The 13,110-nt window shown below is 32.3% G+C and overlaps 1 protein-coding gene across 4 annotated transcripts; it reads left to right on the top strand.

Moving 5' to 3' along the window:
• The first annotated feature begins 1,391 nt into the window (after nucleotides 1-1,391).
• On the top strand, nucleotides 1,392-9,939 carry LOC111377398 (transcription factor bHLH47-like). 4 transcript variants are annotated; one of them, XM_023000490.1, is made up of 6 exons: nucleotides 1,392-1,524; nucleotides 2,406-2,494; nucleotides 4,791-4,909; nucleotides 5,039-5,166; nucleotides 6,545-6,625; nucleotides 8,052-8,580. In XM_023000490.1, exons 2-6 carry the CDS (start codon nucleotides 2,433-2,435, stop codon nucleotides 8,388-8,390), a joined length of 729 nt encoding a protein of 242 aa, XP_022856258.1. In that variant the 5' UTR covers nucleotides 1,392-1,524; nucleotides 2,406-2,432; the 3' UTR covers nucleotides 8,391-8,580. The 4 variants fall into 4 exon arrangements, with proteins under 4 accessions (XP_022856258.1, XP_022856257.1, XP_022856260.1 ...); XM_023000489.1 differs by having other exon boundaries at nucleotides 2,403-2,494; XM_023000492.1 differs by lacking the exons at nucleotides 6,545-6,625; nucleotides 8,052-8,580 and adding an exon at nucleotides 9,384-9,939.
• Nucleotides 9,940-13,110: the final 3,171 nt, after the last annotated feature.

Raw genomic sequence — 13,110 nt, 5'->3', positions numbered from 1 at the left:
TTTTGAAAAATGGGTGATTAAAAAATAGAGAAAGCTTTTTGATTTGCGTGTAATAGTTTTATGCAAGATTTTGTGGTTGAAAATAAAAGAAATAAAAAAGAAATGTAATTTAATGAGTACCAAATGAGGTGTAAATCAAAGTTAACAATAAATTCTAATTGTATTTCATTAGCCATTCGATCATATATTCTATCAATTTTTATCAAAATTTACTAAAAATTCGATTCTAATCCTCAATTGAACATAGACGAGCTGTTGTTTGATCCTCATTATTTTTAAATATATTTTTTCTCTATTATCTCTTTAACCACACATTTTTTACTAAAATAATACTGCAAACAAATTCAAACTTTTTTTTTCTTATTTTTAATCACACATTCTACATCAATTTTTTCTTACTTTTAAAATACATTTTTCTCTATTTTCTTTTTAACCAAACATTTTTTACTAAAATAATATTGTAAACAAATTCAAACTTTTTTCTTATTTTAATCACATATTCTACATCAATGTACTATTTTAAAATGTATTCTACATAAAAAAAAAAAAGGGGGGGAGGGGGGCTTAAACAAGCCCTCTATTATCTATGCGGCATTTGTAGAAAAGTCCAATTTTACATATGTGAATTTAAAAATGTCAACTTTTGATAATCTTTGCCAAAAATGGTCAAATTTGATACCAAATTCTCTATTTTGCCCTTTGATAAAATAGAATAAATAATTTCGTATTGCACATGTCAAATCACAATTAATGCTAGACACAGAAATATCGAGAATAATATTTAAAGTACAGAGAAATATTATGTTCAGAATGAAATGTCATTCTAGACATTTAATAAATCGAGAATAATGTTTGAAATGTCGAGAACATTTAATATTGTGATTTAATATGTGTACTTTTAAAATATAAACGGATTCAAATATCGAAAACAATATTTAAAATATCGAGAACATCATTTTAATATAGCTTCTTATGAAAGCTACTTAGGGGTAATCTCGTCCAAATAATTGTAAAAATTGACATTGAAAAATTTTGAACATTTTTGTAAATAATTATGTCAAAATGGACATTTTTTGTAATTTTGTAATTATTTTATTCTAATTAGTTAGGTAGATAGGCAAAAATATTCCCAACATTATTTTGTTTCTTGATAATAGAAATTTGTAATAGAGCAAATTATATAAACCTTAAAATCCCTTGAGAGGCTTCTTTCTACTTTTAAAAATTTCAAGGAACTCTGTTTTTTTGTTAACATAAATTTCACATTTTATTATTGTCTCGGATGATCCAAATTCATTTGTAAAATCAAATTAGAATAAGGGAATTGAGCGCGTGGAAAAATGGAGAGTGAACGTGTGTTCTTGTGCTAAACAAGTAGAAATACAGCCTGCGTGACATCGAAACTACCTTGTAGGTGTTCGCCACACGCCCCTCTTTTTATTTCATCATCTTTCTCAAATCTTATTCCCAATGAAGAACTTCTCATAATCCAATTCTTCTCAAATCCTCTTTCAATACTTATATGTAAGTAATAGCACTAATTTTCTTGAAATATTTCTTGGCAATATTGTTTTTTATTTTTTATTTTTACTTTTTGTTCAATTATAAAGTGTTTATTTGTATGAATTATCAGAACTACGATGTGGGGTTTCTCTATGGATGGAATCTTGATTTAGAATGTAAAAATGGAAAGTTAAAAAGAAGCAAAAAGATTTGATTTTTGTAGTCCTTGTTGAATGAACATCATAAATCAATGGATCATTTTTTCTTTTTCTTGGTATTTGTTTAATTTTTATATTGTTCATTAATTTTAATTAATTAGAAATTAATCTTTGGGCTTTAAAATTTGTAATCTTGCTCCATGTACAACCTTCTCAATGGCAAGGTCTGTTTTTGGATGAAAATTATTAATTCCTCAATTTTTGGTTGGATAGCATATCAATAACTTGTAGTTCTTATAATTGACGTTATAAAATAGCAGCCTTTTTTGGAAGTCCATTTTTCTGAAGATATAATTTGAATAAATAAGTTTGTCTTTTGTAGAAGTCTGTTTTGTTGAAGATATAAGTTAAAGTCTGAAATCTCTGTAAATGCTCAAGCTATTTAGATGTGGTGGTTCAAATATTATAAGGCAGTTGATGAAGAAATGGATTTTGCTTGGGTGATGTGTATCCTTTCTAAAGGCTTGAGCTTTTAAACGAGATGGTTCAAAATCTACTAGTTTTCTCTTATTTTCTTTGAAAAGAAACAGTGCTGCTTGTAAAATGCCATAAATTTCGTCAAATATATAGATGAGAAAAAAACATTAAATTTGTAACCTGATTATTTGTTTCTGCATTAAAATTGAATCCAGCACCACATTTATGATTTAAATAAATGGTTTTATGCATCTCATTTTTCAGCAGTATTTGCAAGGTGGTAGTGAATCACAAATGAATTCAGGGATTGCTCCTGCAGCTAAGACTGGCATGGCAGTGGAGAAATCACCAATTCGGTTAGTACTTTAACACCCTGCTCTCTTTTTTCAGGCATGGGAATGGCTTTTGATCTTGGAAAAACTAGCTTCATCTTCTTATCTATAATGAAAAACATAGATAAAAGTTTATCCCTATTCAAAGGGTTGACACAAATTTAATTCATGTTCCATTTTGTATTGATATTAGTTTTATACCCTAGAAATGTGGAGACCATAAAAACGGAATTAAGGATGTTATATCTTGTTTAGAATGGTTTACGATTGAAAAATGAGTGTATGAGTTTTTTTTTTTTTTTTTTTTCACATTATGGTGGGGGCAATGTAGGAATTTAATATAGATGAGACTACCTTAATCTACATTGATAACTGAAAAATCCTAAAAAAAATGAATTGTCCATATCATGGGAAAAGAGAAATTAATTGGTCCTGCTATGAAGTATTTAATATTGCGGTTTTGGAGGGATAGTGCGAAGTGATTGATCAAATTATATCGGAAACAAGTATGGAAGGAGTATCATAATTAAATATATCCTGTTAGCAGGGGATGACATCTATTATATCCAAGCCAATTGTTCTTTACTTGTTTAAAGTGGATGATAGGAGTATATATTCATGAACTATCTGTCTAATTCTTTAAGTATCTATTTCGATGAAATAGATTACGATTTATTACATGTTAGTGATCTCTAAGACTTTCAAGTATCCTCCTGGAAGATATATCTGTAATTTTGTTTTAAAGGCTAAATCTGGATCCACAAAATTTAATATCAAAGAAGGAAATAACAGTGGAGGAAAATGGGGGAATGAATTCTATAGAATAACACTGTAGACCATTTCAGTCCCGGTTCTGCAACTTTTGAATGAGCTCGTATAAGAAATATGTGAAAATGTGGTGACACTCATGTTAAAAAGATCCTCATCAACTCTCAATATCAAAGTTTTGAAACTGCTTTTTGTTTCCTGATCGTTTATTTTGGATTACAATATCACAAAAATTGCTCTGTGGACTGGAGGTGTTATTTAGCTCTGAAAATTGCTCAATAAGACGAGCTTCTAAGGTTTTCGAAACATTCGGAAATAAGGTGTTTTTTTGGGGTTATAATGTTGCATCGTCAACAAAATTTTTGACAAGATCCGGGTTTTATGCAATAGGGCGAAGTGTCAGGGTTTAAGATGAGAGAATTCCATGCCAGTTATGGTTCTCTTGTTACACCAGAATGAAGAAAGACAGATGGAAGCAAACCTCTTAAAATAGAAACTCAAGTTTGTAGTAGGGAGAATCACGATCGTATTACAATAAATTAGTCACATGTTGGATGAGAAATGATATTCTTTTGATATTAACATCCAGTTATATGTACCATAGCAATCTTATTTTGTGCAAAAGAATTCAAAATCATCGAACTCTTAGGCAGCCTACTCAGAGATATTTTTCTCCATTATAAGCAACTTCTTTTCTTCTTTTAATTGGAAGCCTCAATTTCAATGCTTGAAAGCAAATAAACCCCATCAAAGCTTAAAGAACGAAATAAAATATATAGTACCAGAAGTACAAGAAAATGTTGGGTGAAGTACAATGTAATATCTCTAGCAGGGTCTCTTGTTCTTCATCCCATAGGATACAACGATTCAACCAAAGTTTTTTGTTTCACATCCATTGTTTAAATGTATTCAGTAAGAATGTTAGAAATTTTTATACTTGTCTGAACCATTTCGTCATACGGATAGCTATTGATGGCAATTGTCATACTTTTGCTTGGCTGTGTACGTTTATGACACACTTTAGATTTGCAGTTTCTTTAAAAAGATTAAATAAAAATTGCTTGGACCTAAAATTATGGCATTCCATCTGTTTGCTTTTATATGATTTCTTGAATTTTTCTTTGCACTCTTACTTTATCCTACTGTTGCTGTGTTGGCTCTGACAGAGCTGCTTGGGGAATTGGAAAATGATCATTCATTGCAACAATTTTCTTCCTCTGAAACTTTTTACATTGCAATAAATTTGATCATTTCACTTGAGAGGCAGGCTTCTGGCAAAGCACTAAATGAAATGCTTGAAGTAGATATTGTATAATGTGAAAAGAAAAGGAATTATAACAGACGCTCTGAGTTGTTGAGCCTTAAAGAAAGTACTGTGTTTATCTCTTCCTCGACCATGAAAAGAAACCTCCTGATTCATGCAAAGAATTACGAGGGAGGATATATTTTAGTAACTTGACTCACCAGCTGCTTGATAAATCTGGATAAAAATATAGGTTTTGTTATGTGTGTTTTATTGCCTAGACAAACATCTAAATCTCTCTGCTAACAGGGTGCATTCTAGCAAAGAAAAGCAACGGCAAATTCCTAAAAGAATCCACAAGGCTGAGAGAGAGAAGATGAAGCGTGAACATTTGAATGACCTCTTTCTTGGTTTGGCTAATTCTTTAGGTAATTAGTTCTAGAAACTATTATGATATTGAAAATATCTGAAGCACAAACTTTTCATATCATCCTATAAACCAGTATTCTCGATATCTGACGTGAAACTTGATGTCTTCAATGACTTTGGTCTTGCAGAACTATCAGATCAGAACAATGGTAAGGCCTTTTTGTTGAATGAAGCCAGTCGAGTGGTGTCCGAAACAATAGCTCAGATCAAGTCTCTGAAAAGAGAAAATGCTGCTTTATTGTCTGAATCTCAATATGTAAGTCCATTGAGCCACACCTTTTTTATGAAAATGTGGTCTTTTAACTTCCTACACCTTACCTACACATTATTTGACTATCCCTTTCCAGAGGGTTGGCAACGGTTCGATTCGGGGTCGGTTCAACCAAAACCATCACCGAACCACCAATTTTTTAGCAATACCATAACCGCATCATAACCACGTAAATCGATTCGGTTCTTTTTGATTCATATCTCGGTTCGGGTTATTAATAACCACGAAAATAAATTATTTTTTATAGGTCCAACCATCAAATTTAAATATTAAAAAAATAAATAAATAAATAAATAAATAAATAAATATATATATATATATATATATTATGAAAGAAAAGTCTATGAAAACAAAAATATAATACTAAGCAAATGTAGCAAACAACATCTCAAATGAAAATGCAAACAATATCCCAATTCAATATCCACATAAAATATATACTCTCATTTCAATATCACAATAAAAAAAATGAAGACTATTCATAAAGTACATTTAATTGAGAAAGAATTTTGGTAGTCAAAGATCTTGCATTACTTGTTCATCTCTAAGTGATATCTACTAATGACATTTGAGCAGAATTCCCATATTTTTGTTCAAATTCAATAATTCTAAAAATTCTCTATAAAACCTCAAGAGATTTTTCATGCAATCTAGTGCGGGGTGAATTCAATAATTTCATAACTTGCTCGTATCCTTGTATTTTCATTGATTATTCTCAAACTTAAAGTGCATATCATTGAGTTCCTCCAGCAATAAAACTTAATATCTCTGGGCAGACTAAGTTTATTAAATTCATCTTTTTATGTGGAAAAAAAAATCACATTTCATCAAATACTCAAACTCGACAAAAACAAAAATAGATACAGAGATAACAACAGCAATTAGCAAACGAGAAGAAGAAGAAGAAAAATACTCTCCTATTTGCGGATGGCAATGCCGAGCAAGAAAGAATACGAAGTGGAGAAGAAAAAAATTTTGAGGACACATTGCAGAGACTCGAGTGAAGACGGCTGTGTGCTAATGTCTTGTTGAATTTGATTCTAATTTTCTTTGTGGTTGGGTTAGTACTTAGTAGGTAAGTGGTAACTACGTTAGGTTACTTAATGGGTTGGTAATGGGTCATAAATTTTGGGCTAAACAAATTATAATAGAAAGAATAATGGAAAGTCCAATTGTCCAATTTTTTTAATTTTTAATTTTATTTATTATTATTAATTTTTTAACGGGTAATCGGTTCGGGGCGGGGCACGGCGCAAATACCATCGGTTCGATTTTTTTCGCCCTATCCAGTTCGGTTAACCGTGATTTTCGATTTTGACAATTCGAATTGTCATCTTTTTCACCTGATAATTTCGTTATGTAGATAACCGTGGAAAAGAAGGAACTACAAGATGAAAATTCTGCTTTAGAGGCTCAAATCGGGAACTTGCGGAGTGAGCTGAAGGCATGTGTTCTTTTAACTTCCTACACCTTACCTACACATTATTTGACTATCCCTTTCCAGAGGGTTGGCAACGGTTCGATTCGGGGTCGGTTCAACCAAAACCATCACCGAACCACCAATTTTTTAGCAATACCATAACCGCATCATAACCACGTAAATCGATTCGGTTCTTTTTGATTCATATCTCGGTTCGGGTTATTAATAACCACGAAAATAAATTATTTTTTATAGGTCCAACCATCAAATTTAAATATTAAAAAAATAAATAAATAAATAAATAAATAAATAAATATATATATATATATATATTATGAAAGAAAAGTCTATGAAAACAAAAATATAATACTAAGCAAATGTAGCAAACAACATCTCAAATGAAAATGCAAACAATATCCCAATTCAATATCCACATAAAATATATACTCTCATTTCAATATCACAATAAAAAAAATGAAGACTATTCATAAAGTACATTTAATTGAGAAAGAATTTTGGTAGTCAAAGATCTTGCATTACTTGTTCATCTCTAAGTGATATCTACTAATGACATTTGAGCAGAATTCCCATATTTTTGTTTAAATTCAATAATTCTAAAAATTCTCTATAAAACCTCAAGAGATTTTTCATGCAATCTAGTGCGGGGTGAATTCAATAATTTCATAACTTGCTCGTATCCTTGTATTTTCATTGATTATTCTCAAACTTAAAGTGCATATCATTGAGTTCCTCCAGCAATAAAACTTAATATCTCTGGGCAGACTAAGTTTATTAAATTCATCTTTTTATGTGGAAAAAAAAATCACATTTCATCAAATACTCAAACTCGACAAAAACAAAAATAGATACAGAGATAACAACAGCAATTAGCAAACGAGAAGAAGAAGAAGAAAAATACTCTCCTATTTGCGGATGGCAATGCCGAGCAAGAAAGAATACGAAGTGGAGAAGAAAAAAATTTTGAGGACACATTGCAGAGACTCGAGTGAAGACGGCTGTGTGCTAATGTCTTGTTGAATTTGATTCTAATTTTCTTTGTGGTTGGGTTAGTACTTAGTAGGTAAGTGGTAACTACGTTAGGTTACTTAATGGGTTGGTAATGGGTCATAAATTTTGGGCTAAACAAATTATAATAGAAAGAATAATGGAAAGTCCAATTGTCCAATTTTTTTAATTTTTAATTTTATTTATTATTATTAATTTTTTAACGGGTAATCGGTTCGGGGCGGGGCACGGCGCAAATACCATCGGTTCGATTTTTTTCGCCCTATCCAGTTCGGTTAACCGTGATTTTCGATTTTGACAATTCGAATTGTCATCTTTTTCACCTGATAATTTCGTTATGTAGATAACCGTGGAAAAGAAGGAACTACAAGATGAAAATTCTGCTTTAGAGGCTCAAATCGGGAACTTGCGGAGTGAGCTGAAGGCATGTGTTTCTGAGTCCCGACTCGACCTGAACGTGGCCCCTCCTGAATGTGATCTCCAAGAACTCGCATCACATAGAAGTAAGGATCATCCCGGATTTCCTTTCATGCAACCTGGACAGCAGCAAATACAAACTGTAAATCAATTATATCTTGTTCCCATCTGCTCAAATATGCAAGTGCATGAGGAGCCCAGTACTGCTCAACTTGCATCAAAGCCAAGCAAACCACATGCTCGATATCCTGCTCCAGCCGACACATGGCCGTCCCAACTTCTCGAAAAGCAGCCGGAGTTAAGGAAGGAAATTCTGCAAAGTGATAGAAATAATAGCAAACCATAAGGCCTTAAAGATGTGATGCTGTGTAATTTTGACTAATATGAAGCTTAGTCTGCTAGAAACTGTGTCCTTCCTTCACCTCTTTCTTAGACAGATACTTACTCATATTGACGATGATGAGCAGTTAATTAGTTGAAATGCTGTCAATTAAGAAATTGTTTCTTGCATGATGTTACTCATGTGAGTTTTTTTAGACTTTCTCCAAGCATATTTACCAAAACCGTTAAAAAAAGGGGGAAAAAGTTAAAACTTAAATCATCTAAAAGATTGATGGAACTCAATGAGAGCTTGTTTGATTATTATTAAAAATTCACATAAATAAATTTACTTATTTTGTTAATAAAGTAATTGCACTTTTTGAGTATGTATGTTTGGATGAAGTTTAGTGAGTAGTTTTATTAGTTACTCTTTGAATATGTACTGGTCATTCATTTTATATTACAACAAATTTTCATTTTTATTATTCCATTTTTCTCGACAAAAACAAAAATAGATACAGAGATAACAACAGCAATTAGCAAACGAGAAGAAGAAGAAGAAAAATACCCTCCTATTTGGGGATGGCAATGCCGAGCAAGAAAGAATACGAAGTGGAGAAGAAAAAAATTTTGAGGACACATTGCAGAGACTCGAGTGAAGACGGCTGTGTGCTAATGTCTTGTTGAATTTGATTCTAATTTTCTTTGTGGTTGGGTTAGTACTTAGTAGGTAAGTGGTAACTACGTTAGGTTACTTAATGGGTTGGTAATGGGTCATAAATTTTGGGCTAAACAAATTATAATAGAAAGAATAATGGAAAGCCCAATTGTCCAATTTTTTTAATTTTTAATTTTATTTATTATTATTAATTTTTTAACGGGTAATCGGTTCGGGGCAGGGCACGGCGCAAATACCATCGGTTCGATTTTTTTCGCCCTATCCAGTTCGGTTAACCGTGATTTTCGATTTTGACAATTCGAATTGTCATCTTTTTCACCTGATAATTTCGTTATGTAGATAACTGTGGAAAAGAAGGAACTACAAGATGAAAATTCTGCTTTAGAGGCTCAAATCGGGAACTTGCGGAGTGAGCTGAAGGCATGTGTTTCTGAGTCCCGACTCGACCTGAACGTGGCCCCTCCTGAATGTGATCTCCAAGAACTCGCATCACATAGAAGTAAGGATCATCCCGGATTTCCTTTCATGCAACCTGGACAGCAGCAAATACAAACTGTAAATCAATTATATCTTGTTCCCATCTGCTCAAATATGCAAGTGCATGAGGAGCCCAGTACTGCTCAACTTGCATCAAAGCCAAGCAAACCACATGCTCGATATCCTGCTCCAGCCGACACATGGCCGTCCCAACTTCTCGAAAAGCAGCCGGAGTTAAGGAAGGAAATTCTGCAAAGTGATAGAAATAATAGCAAACCATAAGGCCTTAAAGATATGATGCTGTGTAATTTTGACTAATATGAAGCTTAGTCTGCTAGAAACTGTGTCCTTCCTTCACCTCTTTCTTAGACAGATACTTACTCATATTGACGATGATGAGCAGTTAACTAGTTGAAATGCTGTCAATTAAGAAATTGTTTCTTGCATGATGTTACTCATGTGAGTTTTTTTAGACTTTCTCCAAGCATATTTACCAAAACCGTTAAAAAAGGGGGGAAAAAGTTAAAACTTAAATCATCTAAAAGATTGATGGAACTCAATGAGAGCTTGTTTGATTATTATTAAAAATTCACATAAATAAATTTACTTATTTTGTTAATAAAGTAATTGCACTTTTTGAGTATGTATGTTTGGATGAAGTTTAGTGAGTAGTTTTATTAGTTACTCTTTGAATATGTACTGGTCATTCATTTTATATTACAACAAATTTTCATTTTTATTATTCCATTTTTTATATCATTATATTACTTAATGATTTAATTTTATTCATATACACTTTAATTTGATTATTAATTTTATTGACATTTATATTAAGAAAATTGCTGATTGTACAGCATTTCCCTCACAGCTTTTTTCAAGGCTTCCTCACAAATGTGAGGTCCATGATTATTTTAATTGTGAACCTCACCCGTTACATGTGTGTGTGCTGTGAATCTTGCTGTGAAAAATGTTGTAATCATAGCATGATTCTTATATTAAATTATAATCAAATAATAAACAACATTGTGATATTAAGTTTGACTAGCAGAAAGAGAGAGCGTTTGATCAAGTCTTTCTGCTTTTAGGAAATCGAAGCATATTTCAAGCTCACTTCACAGCCTTCTTTTCGTTAGCTAGGAAGAATTAGCTTTTTTTTTATCAAGGGCTTGAACGCCAACCATTCTTGATGCATGGAATACACTATTGTCAGATCATGAGCAACTCTAGCTTCCTTATCAGTGAATCAGAACATAGTGCATTAGTACTCTTTGATGCAACGAGCTCGAGACAATTTTTTTCTTTATCTAAATGCAACATTTGAGTTAATTTAATTTAATTTTTAACTCAGTAATTTTAGTAGAAATAGAATAGGTAACTAAATACTTTTAAGATAAACTAGTTGTTGAGAATTAAAAAGGAAATAAAGGGATTTTTTTTATTTTTTTTTTAGCTTAACATTTGGCGCAATAGATTGATGACTATCCCCCTGTTTGGTACCAATTAAAATTTAAACTTTAATCTAAATCAAAGTCGACAATTAATTTTAACAGCATATTTTAAGGGTCCGACAACTTTTGAACCACACATTTCATCAATTTCTATCAAAATCTAATAAATATCTAATAATTTCCACCAAATAGGGGCTAAATAAGATGATGTAAAAGTTGCACCATTTTGGTGTGTAAGTTTGAGATGGTGCAGCCCGGGCAGTCACTTTCTCTGCTCAAAATTTTGGAGTACAATCCCCTAAAAATTGTTTTCACGAACTTCATAGAAAATACTGTCATTCTTGATGCTTTTGCACAAGGTTAAGGACAGTCGAGAGTTGAACCAAAACAAGCTTCATAAAACTTCATATTAATCTACTTCCGGTCTACAAAATGTATTAAATGAGGTTATATAAGTGGTAAGATTGAATTCCAACATAATCTCGATAATAAAAATACAAAGACGATGAACCGGAAGCAAGGACAGACCCAGATTTATGGTTCAATGGGACGAGATAGAAAATAAGCTAAAATAAATTGTAAAAAAAAAAAATCTGAAAATTTAAATTTAAAAAAGTCCAATCGAAAGTTTTTGGAAATTGAGTGAGGACGGCCGACCCCACTCGACCCATAATGGGTCCACCCTTGATTGGAAGGGCCAGCATGGTAGAATTGGATTCACCATGCGTGAACCGACCTAGTTTCATCCTCTTGGTCCTTGAACTCTATGCAACTATTGTAACAACCCAAAATTTTGTATAAAATATACATGCATGGACGTCGTAATAATGTGTAGTACATTTCAAATTTTCTCTTATTAAACCAAGAAGTCATTTTATTTTAAAATTAAATGTCATGGAATAATCCTATTGCAGTGAACTTATATGCAAGCTTACTAAACCATTTTTTTTCTAGAAAATAAATTTATATTGGTCAAAATTGAGTACATCTACTCTGGGCAATCGAACATTCAAAGTAAAACATTACAAAGATCCGATGATCTAGTTATCCAAACCAAGCGACGGAATATAAATCAAAACATTACAAATTTGGCTAATCTGGAACAAGAAGTGTCAAACTATTGACGGTATTAAATCCTCTTGGACGACAATCTAAAGTGGTCACCTGACTTTCAACAAGCAGGCAACTGAAATATAGAATTATGATTGGTGTATAAGTAAGGGTTCAGCCATTGAACCGAAAACCCAAGCAGCCGGGCAGCAAAGCTGCTAGCTAACTCGATGAATTCAGTAGATTGGTTTCGTGTGGGACTAAATCATTTGAATTTTGGCTTAAAACGTTCAAAATATTTTGAATTTTGAATTTTATGCCAAAATAGGGAAATATATTACGGCAAAAGGAGTCAACAGTACAAAATACTGCAGGTAGCTTGTTTGGGAAACATTTTGAATTTTGGCCAGCCAAGTACAAACATTTGAAAAAAGATTTTCCACTTTGGGAAACCAAATACTGCACAAAGCAGAAAACATTGCTGAAATACTGTGTGGTCAATTTGACTAATTCAAATTTTCAAAAGAAACTTGAATAAATTGCCCAAACAAGTAATAAACAGCTTGGCCAAAACTTGGGAACTCCACCAAATAGGGGCTAAATAAGATGATGTAAAAGTTGCACCATTTTGGTGTGTAAGTTTGAGATGGTGCAGCCCGTGCAGTCACTTTCTCTGCTCAAAATTTTGGAGTACAATCCCCTAAAAATTGTTTTCACGAACTTCATAGAAAATACTGTCATTCTTGTTGCTTTTGCACAAGGTGAAGGACAGTCGAGAGTTGAACCAAAACAAGCTACATAAAACTCCATATTAATATACTTCCGGTCTGCAAAATGTATTAAATGAGGTTATATAAGTGGTAAGATTGAATTCTAACATAACCTCGATAATAAAAATACAAAGACGATGAACCGGAAGCAAGGACGGACCCAGATTTATGGTTCAATGGGACGAAATAGAAAATAAGCTAAAAAAAATTGTGAAAAAAAAATCTGAAAATTTAAATTTAAAAAAGCCTAATCGAAAGTTTTTGGACCCGCTCGACCCATAATGGGTCCACCCTTGATTGGAAGAGCCAGCATGGTAGAAT

This window comes from Olea europaea, unplaced genomic scaffold, assembly GCF_002742605.1.
Source record: "Olea europaea var. sylvestris unplaced genomic scaffold, O_europaea_v1 scaffold1650, whole genome shotgun sequence".
In the NCBI taxonomy this organism is placed as follows: Eukaryota; Viridiplantae; Streptophyta; class Magnoliopsida; order Lamiales; family Oleaceae; genus Olea; species Olea europaea.
Note: the sequence above shows the minus strand (reverse complement) of the source record. Positions and strands in the feature narration are given on the sequence as shown.